The sequence below is a fragment of the Barbatula barbatula genome, assembly GCF_947034865.1.
Source record: "Barbatula barbatula genome assembly, chromosome: 14".
NCBI classification, from domain to species: Eukaryota; Metazoa; Chordata; class Actinopteri; order Cypriniformes; family Nemacheilidae; genus Barbatula; species Barbatula barbatula.
In genome coordinates, this window is record NC_136777.1 from 13,134,314 (window position 1) to 13,153,779 (window position 19,466).

General features: G+C 38.7%; 1 protein-coding gene across 4 annotated transcripts in view; it reads left to right on the forward strand.

The window, feature by feature from the left end:
• Nucleotides 1-19,360, forward strand: part of atp10d (ATPase phospholipid transporting 10D) — a 20,742-nt gene extending 1,382 nt beyond the window's left edge. For 2 of the 4 annotated variants that reach the window (XM_079472434.1, XM_079472435.1), the window contains exons 2-23: nt 1,516-1,895; nt 2,428-2,622; nt 9,287-9,491; nt 9,738-9,823; nt 9,920-10,026; nt 10,115-10,246; nt 10,537-10,649; nt 11,371-11,623; nt 11,890-12,104; nt 12,256-12,432; nt 12,583-13,210; nt 13,696-13,793; nt 13,964-14,090; nt 14,346-14,530; nt 15,440-15,728; nt 15,825-15,901; nt 16,044-16,169; nt 16,263-16,463; nt 16,575-16,655; nt 17,290-17,394; nt 17,511-17,698; nt 18,018-19,360. In XM_079472434.1, the coding sequence (XP_079328560.1) occupies nt 1,606-1,895; nt 2,428-2,622; nt 9,287-9,491; nt 9,738-9,823; nt 9,920-10,026; nt 10,115-10,246; nt 10,537-10,649; nt 11,371-11,623; nt 11,890-12,104; nt 12,256-12,432; nt 12,583-13,210; nt 13,696-13,793; nt 13,964-14,090; nt 14,346-14,530; nt 15,440-15,728; nt 15,825-15,901; nt 16,044-16,169; nt 16,263-16,463; nt 16,575-16,655; nt 17,290-17,394; nt 17,511-17,698; nt 18,018-18,246 (4,107 nt within the window). In that variant the 5' untranslated portion in view covers nt 1,516-1,605 and the 3' untranslated portion in view covers nt 18,247-19,360. Of the gene's footprint in view, nt 1-1,515; nt 1,896-2,427; nt 2,623-4,398; nt 5,083-9,286; nt 9,492-9,737; nt 9,824-9,919; nt 10,027-10,114; nt 10,247-10,536; nt 10,650-11,370; nt 11,624-11,889; nt 12,105-12,255; nt 12,433-12,582; nt 13,211-13,695; nt 13,794-13,963; nt 14,091-14,345; nt 14,531-15,439; nt 15,729-15,824; nt 15,902-16,043; nt 16,170-16,262; nt 16,464-16,574; nt 16,656-17,289; nt 17,395-17,510; nt 17,699-18,017 lie in introns of those variants that run through there. The other 2 variants (XM_079472436.1, XM_079472437.1) reach the window with 2 other exon arrangements.
• Nucleotides 19,361-19,466: the final 106 nt, after the last annotated feature.

Below are 19,466 nucleotides of genomic sequence, written 5' to 3' on the forward strand. Positions count from 1 at the left end.
TTAAAATGTGACGTCTATTCTTGCAAATACAATATTCATGTTAACAGACTAACGTTAGCTAGCGAGCTTGCTGAGCAATCGACCGTCGGAATCATGAATAGATTTGCTACCAAACTTGGAGGCTTGAACATATAAATATTGACTGGCAAGTGTTTGCTAACTTAATGCAAAATAATGTTGCTGCTGATATCTACATTTAGATTTTGGTTAAACCCTATTGCACCAATGCCATGCATGACGTATAGCAATTTTATTAAAGTAAAATAAGAACTGGTAAATATAAGGTAGCATGCACAATAAATGACTAGAAGCTGGAAAACATTCCTTATGCAATAAGGCTGGTTTATCATGGATTTTTTTACCATTAGCTTCATGTTAGCTCAGCTGTGCTGTCAGACATACAGGCTACTTTACATCTGCTGGGTGACATGGAAGCTGTAATTAGGGCCACATTTCTCCTTCTTTAAAGATCTGTGCTATATGTGTATGTATGTATGTATGTATGTATGTATATATATCAGCACAGACCTTTAAACAGAGAGAGATGTGACCCTGTAATTACTTTTCTATATGTGTGTGTGTGTGTCATATTTGTACTTTTTAAAATCCCAAATGTTAATGTAATTTCAACAGCAGCACAACCTTACTGCATAATAGTTGTCTTATCTGATGCCATCCCTAGGCTGATTTAAACATTTTATTTAGGCTGCTATATTTAACAGCGAGTTCATTTTATTCAGGTGTGAGGGTGGTGAATCAGGAAAGACAGGGGAAAGCAACAGGTAGGTCTAACATTAGGTGGAAGTGTAGAGGGAGCTTGAAACCAACTTGATACCAACAGATTAATTTCTTAATATTATTAATATGGAAAAGGTAAGGGTGTAATGGTTCACAAAATTCAGGGTTCGGTTCGATACGATACACTTGTGTCACGTTTCGGTGCGTTTTAGATACGGCAAAAAGAAAGAAATGGCAGAGAAATTTCCATGAATAAATTTTTATATATTTGTGTCCATATACCATATAATTATGGTAGGCTTACAGTAGCTGTCTGATATACTTTTAAAATAAACCTTTATTATTTCAAGCCCATACATGATGATGTCCGGCACACTTTTTTATTTAGGGGGGGGCGCCAAACCTGTTTCTGCATACCCCCTAACACTGAGTAGTTGCGCCCCTGTGTGTGTTTATTGTTTTTCTGGATGGAAGGAACTTTTTAGCTTCCTGTTTCTGAATGATTCTGGTTAATCTCTCTTTGGACAAGTACTGGCCTGCAAAATACGAGAGGCTTTACAGGAAACCAATCAAACACTTCCTCTGTATGAGTTGCATATGAGGAAGTAAAAAAACATGTCTTCAGTTACAGACACAACGTCTGTATGAAGACATTGCGGATTCATATTTCATTTGGCTTTCAGCTCTGTCACGAGTTTAGAATATTCAACAGCATGCATTTTGTGAAGAAGACATAATAATCTACCAGCCATTTACACTCTGTTTTTATGTGTTTAGGAGGAAAGCTCTTTGCACTGCATACAAGGACTCCTGCCATTTTGGCCCCCCGGGTTCTGGAATTGCATTGGTTCTTGCGATTCAGCTCGTATGGATCAACTCCGTGTTATTCCACACAGATGTCTACAGCTACTATCCAGAGATGCAGGGAGAGGCTGGTACTCTCCTCCTTCATCACTGCCCCCTAAGAGTAGTCTGGATGCTCAAGACCCTGCGATTCAGCGGCTCAGCGGAAAGAGAAGAGTCGTGGTAGCACGTTGGAGTCCGCACCATGCAGAGTACCAGAACATCTCAAAGGGTTTCAGAAACAACAGCATTCGAACAACCAAATACAACCTTATCAGTTTCATCCCTATGAACTTGTTTCAGCAGTTTCACAGGTTAGATGTTTCTAGTTAAAGATCTTTCACTGTTGCGTAGTAGTTTCTTATCTAGATTTTTTGTCTACGTCAGAATGACTCCTTGACTAGTGAGATAAATAAGTGTAGTTTTAGTGTTTTAGTGTCCGAGCCTTATTGTGCTGGGAGTGTCATGTACTTTTTTTGTTAGACAGTTTGCATATAAAATTCCTCTCAGGATTGTTTTAATTCATTTTTAAACCACTTTTGTTTTGCTAAATGTTTCTTTTTCGAGTATCCTGCCATGAGCGTTGCGCTTTTAACATTCTGTCACGTTAAAAACAGTCCACATGCTTTGAACACCTAGTGCATTCTGTTACATTCCCTTGCATTTCTAATGTAAACAACAGCCAGAATCACAAATCAGACTGATTATACAGTCGTTCAGATAACCCACAACTATTAGCTTTTGGAAATAGTTTTTCCTATAGTTGTCAAAATAATTTTTGTGTGTATTTTAGAGTACTGATGAAGTGTTTTGCTGACACAGTTTAGTTTTTTTCTGTGACAACAGAGCAGCGAATTTATATTTCCTGTTCCTCGTGTTGCTGAATTGGGTACCAGCAGTGGAAGCGTTTCAGAAAGAGATCACCATGATCCCTCTCGCTGTGGTGCTCACCGTCATTGCTTTCAAGGATGCTATGGAGGACTACAGACGGTACCGCTACGACAAGAAAATAAACAACACGCCGACACATGTCTACTGCAGGTCAGTGTGTGTGTTTCTAATGTACAGTGGTGGCCAAATGATTAGAACAATAGTATTTTCTCCAGCTTAAAACGGTCTTTTGCTGTAGTTTGTCAGTAAGAAATATCCTATTCAAACATTAATTTTGCCATTAATTGTAATAATTAGATTTTTGTTTGCACAAAGAGTCTGACAACACCCAGTGCTCCACACAGAGATCCGATCTCAACATCATCATTAGCCTGTCTTTGTTCAAACGGAAATCTCACTGGATTAGTTAATGCCAAAATGAATTTTGGAAACGTAAACTGATATTTCCTACTGACAACAGCATCAAATTATAGCGAAAAGATTACTAAAAAACATTTCTAGCTTGTGAAAATACTAGTGTTCTAATAAATTTGGCCCACACTAGATAAAACAAGACAAAAACAACACTGTCATGAACACTGATTGTCTGAACAGGTTTTCATCTATTTTGTGATGTCATATCCTGTGTAGCGACCTCTGGCTAAAACCGGGGGGCTTCTCCTCTGACAGTGGCGTATTAATACTGTATCATGAGGAATGCATATTTTATTGATCTCTTAATAAAAAAAGATCATTATGCTTTGAAAACAAACTTTGGTAAGACTTTAAGTAAAGCCTTTAGGTATAATGCATTATTAAGGGTTATTAAATGGTATGATGCATTATAGTGTCAGAATCATCAGAATGTTTTTTGTAATACAATAAATGTTGTTTACCAAAATGAAAATATGTAACAATGAATTGATAAGAGTTATAATGTATAAATTGTAGTAACAATTACTCATGAGACATTATAAGGTGCACAACAAGGCATAATTAATACAGTAAAACTACTTGTATAATGCATTATACTGTACATATATGCTTTAAGTAAAGTGTTATCTATACTTTGTTATAATATGTTTTATTGATTTTTTTTTTATAAAACATGGTAATAAATACATAAATAATAAGTAATAAATTCATAAATGTAATATATACATAACAATAACAAAATTAAATGAATGTAATAAAATTATATGAAACACAGAGGCAATGGAAATCGCATATTATAACAGAAGAACCTAGGCGAGTAAATTATGACAGATTCTTTATTTTTAAATACTACCAATGTATATGAGCCTTTAAACTAATGGACTGGTTATGCTTTTGTTTACCATAAACATGAGGAACCGGTGCTGTTATCAAAAAGTGTTAACTATTGGCCCAGATTCACAATCCAAACCCATCACTTCCAAGAAAATCCTTCAAGCTTTAAGGAAAACTTCCTTCTAGACTCTCATGAAGATTAATGATTCATTAATGTGTCTCGTTGTTCCTTATTCTTTCACTTTAGTCTTCTATGGAGCGATCAGATAAATGGTTTGTTTCTCAAAAAATAGATCAGAATGATGCTATTGTATTGTAATGAGATGAAACGATATGTAGCTTCCCCACGTGGAACTTCATGTGTGGCTGTGATTGTCACAGTTAACCCCGCCCATAACCATGACCAGTTCGACTGGAGCTGTCATAACATGCTAGAATAATCCTTGCAGATCTACAGAGTGCGCTTAAATGTTAGTCTTCATTAAGTAATGCTGGTAATTATGAGCAGTCCTCCATTATGTTTTATAATACTAATAACAACAACATTCTCTGCACCTTAGTCCTCTGTCCCACATTATCGTCACTGGTTGCTCATTTACCAGCCCATTTGTTTTCTCAGTTGAAAAACCGCCTCTTGAGTCATAAAAAGCTATACATGAGTTTGTTTATGATGCCTGTGAGTGTTTCCTGGACGAGGAGCGGCCAGTCTACACGCTGTACATTATTTCAGATTTCTTAGACACGCTTGACTGTTGAAGCAGGTTTTGGATGAAAACACTTCTCAGGTTTCTGACCTGGCCAGTCAAGTCTTTGGTTTGGATAGGAACGGAGGGAGGACAATGATTGAGCATTACCTTGGAATGGTAAGACCTGTCGGATATGTTGGGGATAGAGAAACGACCTGATTTGGCTGGAATATTCTTACACGTTGTTTGGCTGGAGCTGAAGGATCAGTATCTAGAGTCCAGTCATGACTCCGGTGTCGGACCCAGATCAAGGTGGGACTATCAAAGATCAGGCAAAAAAGAGAAGGGTCGTCATCCCATGTTTGACCGAAGATGGAGAGGCGAAGGAATTGCGGAAGTTGTACAAAAAAAACAAGGTCAGAACGACCAAATACACATTTCTGTCTTTCATTCCAAAGAATCTTTTCGAGCAGCTCCATCGTTTCGCCAACGTATACTTCTTATTCTTGGGCGCATTGAACTTTGTGCCTGTCGTGAATGCCTTCCAGCCAGAGATCTCCATAATTCCTATTATTTTAGTAATGTTTGTAACTGCTGTCAAAGACCTTTGGGAGGATCACCGACGGAGGAGATCGGACAAAAAGGTCAATAACCGCTTGTGTGATGTGTATGACAGGTAAACCAATGAAACTTTCTGAAAACCATATGAAAATTGTAAATGTATGCGTAGACACGTGCTCTCATCTATAGATGCACGTGTGCTTTAACCAGTATGGTAGCTGATAGATCAAGTCATACAGTTTTGTTCTTAACATGTAGGAAAAGCATTGTTTTATCTAGCTGTAATATTTCTCTATAATGCACATTTTACGCTTGTTTATTTTGACATGTTAACAATGATGTATTGCCTCATAATGACATTTAAAGAAACATGACTGGTTTTTCAACATGCATCCATGTTAAAAACAAGGGAATTTGCATAATTCTGTGTCAGTCCAAACTGATTCATTTCTTCTAGCCTGTAGTGCTAAAACCGGTTTCTTGGTTTATGTTATTTCATATTGTGACTACCTTTGAAAATGCAGCTTAAAGTCCCAGTGAAATAAAAAATTACAGTGCCTATTTTATCATGAAATATTGCAGCGTTTATTGTAAATAAACTCTCAATGGTGATCATTCTCTTTTAAAAAAAATTGTGTGCACTCATAATCTTTAATAAAAATCTGAAAATGCACTTCCTTCCTGTAATGACTATCCACCTTAAATGACGTATGTTAAATGGATTGGACGGAGCATCCATTAACTCCTCCCTTTAACTGTCAGTCTGCTTCAATTTCAAAATGAAGTAAAAACGATTGCAACATCTGGTTTCCAGGGACTTTAAGTATTTGTTTGTTCATTCACAGATTTTTACGTAAAATCATCCTACATAATGTAAAAACATTTTGTTAAAATAAAACCTTAATCTTGTCAGTGTACAGCAGCCTTTCACAAAGTCAAGTTCAACAATTCAACAATTCCAAGTTACAAACAAACACACATGCAGGCACGCGTGTACACACACACAGGCGCCACGTGCACAAACCAGTGTAGGGGACCGATCACGTAAAAAACATTTATTGCTGTTAGTCGCTTCTCTTTTGAATTGTTTTCAGTTGGCAGAGAGCGTTTTGTGCGCCGGGCGTCTGTAGTTTACCGACTTCAGGTAAAGCGAATAGATAAAATGTTGCAGATACAGTCCCGCGAGCATGTGGTTTATGGTCTTTTCTCTTGTCCAGCGTCTGGCAGAAAAAAGAAGCACGCGACCGAACAAAACGCTGTTTTCAAAAATATGTCACTGTTACAGACTGCCTGGGCATATGAAAATGGATGTAGTGTGTAAATATTTGCATATTTTGTTGCCCAGACGGACATTTGTGCTGCACGATTCACTAAAAGTTACATTGAAGTAAATCAATGATGACAGAATTTTCATGTTTGTGTGAACTATCCCTTGAATGCTTGAAATCAAATTTGATTCTCATAATCGGATTTTGAGACGGGCAGGATCACATAATCTCGCTCACAGGTGAAAGTGCAAATTTGCCTTTGTGCGAGACCCAGAACAATGGCAGTATTTTTTTACTGTGATCTATAATATGATTTGCCTTCCGTCAACAGGAGCTTTCAATTCCCTGAATCACAGTCACGTCTTTTGTATACACTTGCACAAACAGAAATTGTGCACTGTTTGTACTGTATGTATTTATTATGAAAATAATTTTAGATATACTATGATACTCCAGTATACCAGCAGCTGTCTGTCGAAAACATACAGAGGTGTAAAAATGTGTTAGCTGTGTTTGAAGTCTTTCTGTGTTTTTTTTTTTACGTAAGCTGTATCAAAACATTATACTCTAACATTTGCCTTAGTACAGTTGTGCTGCTGTGTTCATAAAAGCTCCCATGTGATGGTCTTGCCGCAGTGGGTCATATTAGTTTTCCTATTGTGTAGCTGTTGCCATGGGAGATGGTGAACCACAGCGTTTTCTTAATTACTGACTTTGAGACCTTGGTGTTGACTTGAGTAGAAACAAGTTTATTGTTAGGATCTGTCCGTGTGTTCAAACAAAAGACGGATTAACAAAGCAGCACTGGGAAATGCATTTTATCCCTATTAAGAATCTGTTTGCTTTCTATAATAGATTGGGATTTCAGCATGGCAAATAATTCCTAATATAACTTGCAAGACTGGTTTTAGTGCTATCCAAATGGAGGAGGCCTGCTTTATCTCATAATAGACACACACAGTAAACTGACATCATATTCTTTTGGTGGTTGTGTAGAAGCAAAAGAGATTTAGTCAGAAAGCGCTGCATGGGTTTTGTCAGAAGCCACGCACATCTGTCTACTCTATACTGATTTTATCTCTTAGTAGCTAAAACAAACAAATTGGAGCTATTTAATGGTTACACTTTACGAGTAAGGTTTTATTGTTAATATTAGTTAAAGTGTTAGCTGACATTAACTAACATTGAACAGTTTATTTGTCTTGCATTTATTGATCTTTCTTAATCTTAGTTTAAACAAAATTTTCATTGTTTGGTAGTTTATGCCAACAGACACCACCTTTGGAAATCTTGCAGAAGGATTGTTTATTGTTAGTTCATGTTACTAGATTTAATGGATGTTAAAGGTGCTGTGTGTAATTTTGTGGAGGATCTACAGAAATGCAATATAATATATAGAACTACAGTGAGTGAAATCATTATCTGATCAACCGCTGATTTGGTAAATATGCCTGCTTGCAAAGAAATTAAGGGTGTTTAATTTTTTATGGTAGGTTTATTTTAACTGATAGATACAGAATATTAAAAATAATCAGGGGGGAATTGTATATAAAGGTTATAAATTGATTTGGATCTCAGTAAGTGAAATAAACATAACTTTGTAATTGGTGAAGAAACCCTTGTTTGCAGGCACAGAAGTTCAGACATTTCTGATAGTTGGTCACCAGGTTTCCACATGTGTCAGGAAACATTTTACTCCACTCCTCTGTAAATCTTTAAGGTTTCTTGAATGTCGCTCAGTAAATTGGCGTTTTAGCTTCCTTCACAGATTTTCCGACACTGGCTAGGACATTTAATTCTCTGTAAGCCACTCTTTGTTTGTCATGGCAATATGTTTTGGGTTTTTGTCATGTTAAAGGAACATCCACGACCCATCTTCAGTGATCTAGTTAATGGGAGGAGGTTCTCGTCTTAGATTTTACGTCACATGGGCCCGTCCCTCAACCCTTCAATGCGGTGAAGTCATCTTGTACCCGAGCAAAGAAAAAGCCCTAAAGCATAATGTTGCCATTAATGTGCTTCTCAGTTGTGATGGTGTTCTTGGGGTCATAGTCAGCATTTCTCGCCCTTCTAAATTAGGGAGGACCTTTCGGGTGCTTCAGAATTTCAATCTATTGTGGCATCGCGTGTTACCAGTGGTTTGCTTGCTAACTGTGGTCCAAACTGTCTTGAAATCATTACCAAGATTCTACCCTATAGTTCAGGGCTGATCTCTAACCTTTCTCATGATCATCTTTACCCCATTGGGGAAATCTTGCAGGGAGCTCCAGAACAAGAGCAATTGATAGTTATTTAGTGTTCCTTATATTTCCAATTAATCGCACCAACAGTTGTCTCCCTCTAACCAAGCATCTGTCTGTAGCCTATTGAAGGTTTCTGCAGGTCTGCAATCTTGTCCCTGACTTCCTTTGAAACCTATTTGGTCTTGACAAAGGTTGTGGAGAGGTTTAAATGGGATATACAGATTCTGTTGGCCTGCATCTTTTATATACCTCATAAACTGACTCAGGAGTACTTTCTTAAAGTGACAGGACTTATCTGTGGTCCATATAGGCACATGACCAATCTGCGGAGCCAGAATTCTTGCTGGTTGGTGGGGGATCAAATACTTATTTAACAGACTGAAATGCAAATCATTTATAACCTTGATTTCTTTCTGATCTGTCTCTATCAGTGAAAATAAACCTACCATAAAAATTATAGACCCTTAATTTCTTTGTAAAATGGCAAATTTACAAAATCAGCTGGGGATAAAATAATTATTTCCCTCAATTTATGTCTTCAGAGATGTATAAAGACCGTACATAATGTAGCATTAGTGTTTTTATTACTTTAGAATGAGCTATTTCTATCTACATACACTGCGGGTCCCTGTATAATATTCTATCAATATGGTGAACACACCGCTACCTCTATCCATAAAGAAATATGTTGGCGTCTTGTCTCTACGAGTATCTGGAGCTTTTTATGGTTATTAATTTTATTTTGAGCACACCAAAACATATATATGAAGATATAAAAAGGTTTCTGTGTGTATTTGTGTCTTTGAAGGAAGCAGAAGCATTATGTGGAGCGGCGCTGGGCAGAGGTGTGTGTTGGTGATCTGGTCCGTCTCTGCTGTAATGAAATCATACCAGCTGATATGGTGCTGCTTCACTCGTCTGATCCTAACGGTGTGTGTCACATCGAGACCGCCAACCTGGACGGAGAAACCAACCTGAAACAGAGGCAGGTTGTCCGTGAGCTGCCACAACAGGTGAGTGGCTGTCATCTTTACCACTATTGGCAAATGGTACGAGCACAAGAAACTTTGTACATTTGAAAGATTTTTATTTTTAATCTTTTAAAGCGTATGAATACATTTTTAGGGAGCAGTTCAATGAAATATACATTGTGTCCTGTGTTTTCATATTTTACCAAGATAATATCTTACCTAGAAAACATCTGAGGATTGAGAATGAAAATAAATGTGTCTGTATGTGCATGTATATGTTGTCCACAGGGATCCGAATTCATTCCAGAAAGCTTCAGCAGTCACATTGAGTGTGAAAATCCCAATAATGATTTGAGACGCTTCAGGGGCTTTATGTGAGTAAAGTAGCCGCTTCCGTACATAATAAACACTGGGAACTCTTTCATTCTGATTTGAATAAAAAGGCAACGTGTTTGTTTTCACTCACACAGGGAACATCCTGGTAAGATACGCGTTGGACTGCACAGTGAAAATCTGCTGCTGAGGAGCTGTACCGTGAGAAACACAGAGACTGTCATTGGCATCGTGGTCTATGCAGGTCACTTACACATTTCCGCTCTTAGAGATGAACTTCACCACAGATACAGCTAACGGATGGAGATAAATGAAATTGCATGTGCTTGCAGGTCATGAGACAAAAGCGATGCAGAATAACAGCGGACCGCGCTACAAGCGAAGCAAACTGGAGCGCAGGCTCAATGTAGATGTGCTGTGGAGTGTGGCATTATTGCTGCTTATGTGCTTTGTTGCTGCTGTAGGTCAGTGCCAACAAAGTCTATATTAATGAACATGCATGACATTGCAATGGTATCACTATTATTACGAGTATTACTAACGTGGAAAATGTGACTCAGTCTTTTACATAAATAGAATTTGTTGTGTTATGAATGAAATAGCTCTTCGGAAGTGTTCCAAATATGGACTTTCCCTAAAGGGCTTTGGTATGTCTCATGCAAAGCCAAGAGTCGTATAGCTGCTGTAGTTTAAGTCATGAATGTGTTAACTATTCAAGTTTGATTGATTTATGTGGTCTACTGGTGTTTTATAGGTCATGGTCTTTGGTTGAACGGACTAAAGGATCCCATCTTCATGATCCCTGATGACACGCCAAATGCCCTCGCTGCTTTTTACACGTTCTGGACAATGATTATTGTTCTGCAGGTTAGTGACGGTAAAAATTTACACATGATATAATCTGAGGGTGCAAAAGGCTCTCTATTGGCTTAACACTGTAATGACGTTGCAGAGAGTAGATGAACCTGAAAGCGGAAATTCTACGCTTTACATAGATACCAAACTTGAATGGGTAGTTCCCAATTTAGGAATTTCGGCCATTTTTGTTGAGCAGCAATTTTTGTTGGCGGTTTTACAGCATCCAAAACAATTTAGTTTTTATATATTTACGATGGGAAATTTCCTAAATATCTTCATGGAACATGATCTTAATATCCTAAGGCATAAAAGAAAAATAAATTTTGACCCATACAATGTTTTGTTGGCTGTTGCTACATATATACCTGTAATACTTAAAGGTCCAGTCAGTTATATATAGCGGCAAAGTTGCGTATTGCAACCAACCGCTCACTCCACCCCTCCCCTTCGAAACACTACGACGGCTGTCAGAACATGGCGAATTACATGCGAGGTGTAGATAGAAATAGCATTCTAAGGTAATAAAAACATAACGCCTCATTGTGTAAGCTTTTTATACACCATTGAAGACATAGCCCTGCATATTATATTGCATTTCTATCAATAGATCATCCCAAAAAATTACACACTGGACCTTTAAGACAGGTTTGGGTCCAGGGTCATAATGAATAAGTAGCGTTTAAAACGCCTATTCAAAGCTCCTTCACTCTCTTTTTCCTTTGTATTGCAGGTGCTGATTCCGATCTCACTCTACGTGTCAATAGAGATTGTGAAGCTTGGACAGATTTATTTTATTCAAAATGATCTAGATCTGTATAACCCGAGATTGGACACAGGAGTCCAGTGCAGAGCATTGAACATCACTGAAGATCTTGGCCAGATTCAATATATTTTCTCCGACAAGACAGGAACCCTCACAGAAAACCGCATGCTGTTCCGTCGCTGTACTGTGGCAGGAAAAGAGTACCTTCACCGCGAGAACGGTCAGTTTTCTACCCACACATAATTCAACCCGTTCCAATTTCCATTTCAGGTTGTGCCATTTTATAAAAGGATACTTTACCCAAAATGTTATTTCTATTTACAATTTAGTGTATCACTATTTCCATTTGGAGTGAATAACATCTACCTGTGAATAAATTATAACAAAAGTTTCATTAAATAATCTAAATATGAATAATAATAAATATATGTAAATATAATTTGGTGAGAGGCTTAATAACTGATGAGTTTTTTTGTCATTCTTCAGCAATTTCTCTGGAGCAGTATGAGGAGCAGGGATGTAGTGATGTAGATCGCTCTCACACGCTGAGATCGCGATCCAGCAAGAAGTCTCTGAGCTGTAAATCTCTCAGCTGCAATCAAAGTTCAGTCTCTCTCAATACCCTCATGGCAGAGTCTGACACACACTCCGTCGTCGACACGCTCCGAAGACGCACACTCGGAGCCTTTAGCGGCACCATGGTGAGATATGTGAACCCGTTGACACATAGCTTTTATGCATTTAGGGTGTGTACTTTTGTGTATTAGTCACCCATTAATTTTACTCTACCACACCTCAGTAAGTACTTATCGTCACAGATATGTGTGTGTGTAAATCACATGTTTCATTCAGGAGTGTGCAGTTGTTCCAGACCCTCAACTGAAGGGGAAGCTGGATACCTTGTGTTCACCCTCACACAAGGGTGTCCGCCATGAAGCTGCTGAAATCTCTCACATTCTGGACTTCTTTCTGGCGCTGGCCATCTGTAACACTGTGGTGGTTTCCTCGCCCACTCAGCCGAGACATGTGGTATGAGCCAAAGATTTCCTGATATTCAGTTAATCCTGTTGAAATATGAACTCAGGCTCTTGTCCACCTTGTCATATGGTTTGTGTACTGTAGTTTTAAGTCCACTGGCTTTAATTGTTTTTGTTGTAATATTTTTGCATATAATATCAGGTTCAGGTGCCTGTGGTTCGCACTCCCCTACGCTCTCTAGAGGACATGAAGCTTCTGTTGCAGAAGTTGAGTCTACCTCGCTTTCCCATTTCACCTAACCAAAACACAGACAGCCATAGCAGCCTGACCAAAAAACTCTTCAGCCGTGGTCGCTCGGCAACGTACTTCCCCAACAGCGCTTCACAAACGCCCAGCACAACCCTACCCTTACCCAACACACCCACCTGCACCCCTTCAGACACTCCCTCGAACCCCTCTACTCCAGTCTTGTTGCGTAGTGGCGCGTGTGGAGATATGAAGGATGCAGAGCAAGCCAAAGGTTATGATGAGACGGAGAGCGATGAGGATGAGGAGGAAGATGATTTGCTATATGAGGCAGAGAGCCCGGATGAGGCAGCGTTGGTACAAGCAGCAAAGGCTTATGGTTGCACTCTGCTGGGCCGGTCTCCAGAGCAGGTCTTGGTGGCTGTTCCAGGTGCGGGGCCGCTCTCCATCCCACTGCTGCACGTGCTACCATTTCATTCTGCCCGCAAGAGGATGTCTGTGGTTGTCCGTCATCCTTTCACAGGAGATGTGATGGTGTACACTAAAGGAGCAGATAATGTCATTATGGAGCTGGCCGAAGGAGGTTTGTGATGTCATAACTTTGTTTTATTAAAGCTGGTTATGCTACAGTTTTGCTAGTGTATGAGTGCAATATTCTTTTGTTGTTTTATTAGTTGAATATTTGATATTCGTTCTGCTTACATATTGTTAGTGATCAAAAGCTACTTTAGGCCCAAAGCAACTGATGGTAACAGTTTCAACATTTGGTTTTAAAAATGCATTAGTAAATGCTGAACTAAGATAATTGCTGTAAAAGTATTGCTCATTGTTTCTTCGTGTTAGTGCATTAAATGATGTTAACGAAATACAACCTAATCATAAAGTTAATGCAAAATTCCAAATATCGCCTGGTTGTCTATCACTAGATGTAACTACATTTTATTTGAATATTTGCCCAGACCTACTATTTATGCAAAGTTGGATACTATATTGTCACCAATAGTGTTGAACCGCAATAGCTCTGAACCCGGTTCATCTGTGTGCTTTGTGTATTCATGTGGGTGGCAGCTAAAGATGGTTTCTCTAGAGAGGTCATGGAACGGACGCAGAGACATCTGGACCAATACGCAAGAGATGGGCTACGCACTCTCTGTGTTGCTAAAAAAGTATGCTTAGCCTTCTCACTTCCTTTTTTGAAACAATGAAACTTGAATATGTTCCATCTGCATTCCGTTTGTCAAACTTCATCTGAGAATAGCATCCATTAACAACGCATGACCTTATGTGTGAACGTTCATGACACTGTTTGACAGAATTGTTGGTGTATGATTGACAGGCGATAGAAGAGCAGGAATACAAAGCCTGGTTGAAGAGACACGAGTATGCAGAAACCAGTATTGAAAACCGAGAAGAGCTGCTGCTTGAATCTGCCGAGAGACTAGAAAATAATCTCACATTGTTGGGTGAGACACTAAGATTATAGCTTTGCAAGAAGAAAAACCTAGAAACCACATACAAGTACTCTAATAACCACCCTGAAAACCATTGCAAGCACTTAGAGGTTTCCTTTGAAACCATACAAAGCACCTTAACAATTTCCTAGTAACAACTTGCATCCATTAAGGCCTTGAGTCAAGCACCTCTCACATTTTTTTGTCATGAACTGAAGCAAAGATTTAATACAAATGGAGTACTGAAAATGTTTTCTTGGCTCACAGGGGCGACGGGTATAGTAGACCGTCTGCAGGAGGAGGTGCCCGAGACCATTGAGGCCCTGCAAAAAGCTGGAATTAAAGTGTGGGTCCTTACAGGAGACAAACAAGAGACGGCTATTAATATTGCCTATGCTTGTAAACTCCTCAGACCGACAGACCAGCTCCTGACAGCCAACTGTGACAGTAAGGTATGAACACGTGTAGGTAGAGGGGGACTGAAGGAAAAGTTATTGAACTAAATAAGTGGCCGTTTGCACACAGGTAGACAACACTCCAGGTAATCTCCACTGATGTAGCACTGCAAAAATTCGAAATATTAGAGAGACCGGTTTAGCCAAGTTACATTTCTTCTCGGTTTCTTTTGATTGTTATCAGAAAGAATCTACAGGTACTCTTGTTTGTGAATTTTTACCGGAGGTCAAGTTGGGGCCACAAAAGTGTGCATGCGCAGTAAGGTTTGTTTATGTTGTTAAGATGAAACCGTCTTCTGTATATGCAGGTGACCTGAGCTGTGTCCTGCTTGTGATATTAATCATGTAATTGTCACATTGTTTAAACGTGTACTAAATACTACACACTTAATAACAAATACTAAAACTTTTTCAGGGTTAAAGGAATTAAAATTTCATATTTAAAATAAAAGTTATAGTAAACATTCATGTAAACTTGTGACTTGTTGTCATATGTCTTTTCGTCAAGAGACACAAAAGAACCAATGAGATTTGATGTTAATGACATGTTGCCAAAGCTGATATTGTAACGTACAGTATATACAGTATCTCTTTTGGCTTTAGTTTTGATAAATAAACTCAAAATGTGAATATTCTTACGCCCTACTCTGTAGCCTATTGGGTTTTTTAAATTAGAAGAAGAATTTGCCAATTTAATACTAAAATAAGTCATTTTGTGTGAACTATTCCTTTCAGAAAATGCAAATAGCAACAACATATTACGGAAATGGGAGCTAAAAACAAAACATTACTTAAGTGGAAGTATAAAAAACAAAGACAGTATTCTAATGTGTTCAACTTTATAACTTCAATCTAATTGTTGTACAATATGCACAACTGAATTTTTTCCTGTGTTTTCTCTTTTAGGAGGCATGTGAGGCTCGACTTTACGAGTTACAACGTGAGATCGTACACTTCACCAAGGAAGGATTGTCTAGCCATGACATGTCTGAGGATGATAGAAGCACCTCTGACTTTGTGCTGGTCATTGATGGCCGCACGCTAGACTTTGCTCTGCACAATGAACTACAGGGGGCTTTCCTGGACCTTGCATGCTGCTGTCGCTCGGTCATATGCTGCAGATCCACCCCCCTGCAGAAGAGCCAAGTGGTACGGCTGGTCCGAGACCAACTCAAAGTCATGACCCTGGCTATAGGTCAGTAGATGAAAGATCTGATTAGCTTCTGGTAAATGAAGCTGTCCATGTGTTTTGGGGCTTTGTGAAAATGGAATGTGTGGTTCTCGTTCTCAGGTGATGGAGCTAATGATGTTAGCATGATTCAGATGGCAGACGTCGGCATTGGCATCTCGGGCCAGGAGGGCATGCAGGTATGTGGACAGACACTGAACTGTTTTTCTGTTTGTTTCACATGCCAAGCTAAGCAGTTTTCCTAGAGTTACTAAAAGACATTTCTATCTTACCGAGACCTTATTGTTCATAGAAATATCTCTCCTGCTCTTTCTCCTATAGGCGGTGATGTCCAGTGACTTTGCCATCTCAAGATTTAAGTACCTGAAAAAGCTGATTTTGGTTCACGGTCATTGGTGCTATTCACGCTTGGCTAACATGATCCTTTATTTCTTCTACAAGAATGTGGTGAGTTTTATAAGCATGTATAAAATGAGGGCAGAATGAATGCGCTGTGGATCCTGTGACCTTCTTACCACTTTGTTCCTGGTGTCCGTTTAGATGTACGTGAACCTGTTGTTCTGGTATCAGTTTTTCTGTGGGTTCTCCGGCAGCACTATGACCAACTCATGGGTTCTCATCTTCTTTAACCTGCTCTTCACCTCCGTCCCTCCACTCGTGTACGGGGTGTTGGACAAAGACGTCTCCGCAGAGACACTCCTTGACCTGCCCGATCTGTACAAATCTGGACAGAAGTCTCAGGTGGGTTTGATTTTTCCTACACTATACTGTTGTATTATAAAATGTGAAGGTGTGAAAGGAATATTCTGATGGCTTGTTTGTGATTTGTTTGATACAATTTGTGCAATTCAGGCCTATCTTCCCTCAACGTTCTGGGTGACCATGCTTGATGCGTTTTACCAGAGCCTAGTGTGCTTCTTCATACCCTACTTTGTAAGTCATGCTCAAGTGTTTTAATAATACTTTGTAAAGGGTTCTTATTTGAATTGAGCGATTTGCATCATTCAAAAATGACATTTGGGTGTGTAGGAAAGGTGCAAATTCCTTTTAAAGGTAAAGTGTGTATTCTTTATTTAATAATACTTTATCTTTGAGCTGTGCAATTAAAAGTAATTCATCAAACAAATATTGAGGTAATACGATTGTTGTGTTTCCATTTGGAAAGAATCTACGGTGCAGTGCAGCTTTTTATTCAGTCGAATTCAAGATAGAAAGACAATTTATTTTTTAATCCGAGTAATCATGGTCGAAATATTTTGGTCATTTGTCATCGAGAAACCCTATATTCTTCAGTCTGATGTAAATACATGTAAACACACAGTTGCTATCAAAACCATGCTTTTTTTAAAGGTAGAAATATTGGCTCTAGTCTGTTTGTCCAACCAGTGAAGGATGGAAGTCACTAACAATGCTCACACACTTTACATTTTAAGTTTCATATTCATGCTTGAAATCCCTAAATAATATCCATTAATACTGGATTGTTGAAATGCATCTACAGAGTAATGTGTATTTATATATATATATATATATAAATGATCACCTTCTCTTTTGTTTGTTATGTAAGGCATATGCAGGGAGTGATATTGGGGTACTCTCCTTTGGTTCTCCAATTAATGGGTCTGCCCTCCTCATCATCCTCCTGCATCAGATCATAGAGAGCCGCTCACTGGTAAGCCAGTGAATTACAGTGCCAATTTGTCACTTAAAAACACAATATGTCTAATATGTGGCTAAATAAAATTGTGTGCAAATCTGTTTTGTGATGATTCTTTTTTTTCTCTGCAGACATGGCTACATGGTGCATTTCTGCTCCTCAGTGCCCTGTTCTATTATGTCTTCGTATTGGTGTTCAGCGTTACATGTGTGACATGCAATTCTCCCACAAACCCTTTCGGCATCGAGACTAAAGTAATGTCAGAGGCACCCTACTATTTTGTGTGTGGACTTACCACAATCCTGGCACTGCTGCCTAGGTACAAATCACACCTATTCATTCTGTTCTACGTGTACATAATATATTTAATGTGTAAGTGAATAGCTGCCAGCCCTTTACCTAACTTATTGGATTAGCACATGCTTTAAAATAAAGTGCACCCCACTAACCAATTTCAATAGTCTACAGCTTTCATCTTTTAGCTTAGCAGCATGATGTCAAACTTCTGAAATAAGTACTGTCAAGATAGAACATCTTAGTTAAGATGCTAGGCAGTATACATGTAGGCATATATTTAATGTCGTTTTTCCCCTCACTACACGCAATTTTGTCACACTCACTGTGTTTTTCTTTCACAGGATTCTGATCCGTGCCATTTGTAACAGCACCTGTCCTTCTGACCTGGTGAAAGCACAGAAAATAGAGAGACTCCCTCCAGTAGACTATTGCTCTAGCATAAAGCAGTGGAAGGAGAGCGGAGCCACTGGGAAACTGTCCGCAAGAAACATCCCTCAAGACCTCAGTGTGAATGCCGATGTGCCTAATTTAACAGATTGTATCACAGAAGCAGGCTCGGTCATTTCGTGACCAATAACAAAATGGCCACCTCAAACCACATAGACAGTCATTGATAAAACGATTGACTGTATATTCCTGCACTTTTATGATTGGCAGGAACTCTGACCAATCAGATCACAGAGCTGGAGTTTCTCTGCCCAAGGAGAGTGTTTTTACAGTGACGTTCCAAGCTGCAAGATACAGTTGTTTCCACTACACAGGTCTCAGGCTGTGCCTGTGGCTTTTTGAATTACACATGCACCCCAGCACCATACAAGAACTGTGTACTTCATGTGTTTGAAGAGATCTGAGTAGTGAGGATGAATCGTGGGCCAGGGTGCGGTTAGTGTATGCCAAGAAATTATGGCTGCTTTGCTCCTACTGTAATGTAATATATAATACAGTTTTAGATTTTTGAGACTGAGATAGTCCGGCAGTTTTGTCAAGCAATGTCTCAACCATTATTTTCATCATGTATTCACACTCATGTCATTCCAAGCCTGAATGGCTTTCTTCTGCAGAACACAAAAGAAGAACGTTTGAAGAATGAAACACAGGACCCAATTGACTTCCATTGTATAGACATTTCTCACAATATTTTTTGTGAGTCGCATACAGGTTTTGAATTGATGTAAGGGCAAATAAATGGCAAAATGTTATTTTTTATTTCAGTACCATGTCGGGTAACTCCAGTAACCAGTTGGAATAAGAAAGTACATTTGCACATGTATTTGTTCATCTGGTAACCTCTGAATAATAAGGAAAAGCATTCTTGTTTTATTGATAATAGACAGCTTTGACATACCAAGATGCTTTTACAATAAGAACAAGTGAATTTTCCCTGCTCAGGAATGAAACGAAGCAAAGAAAGAGCTGATGTATTTGTGACGAGGTCTTTGATGCCCATGTTTGTGTAGATGCATGTAAACATGCATTCCATGTGGATTATCAGTATTTTATTACTTTTTATGTCACGTTATTTTTATTGCAGAAATGAATGCTTGAGTCGAAAATGTGAATGGATAAACAAGATTGATGTATACTTAACTTGTATAGTATTTATAGTTCATGAACATGTTATTTTACATCTCTTGATAGACATTTGTTTTATTTGCGAATTTTCAAATAAAACACTCAAACTTATTCATTTTGCATTAATACAATTAAATATACAAATGTGTTTCTAATAACGCGTGTAGAGAAACATTGTCGCATTGGATTTACATCGTTCTATCTCCACCAAAGAGTAG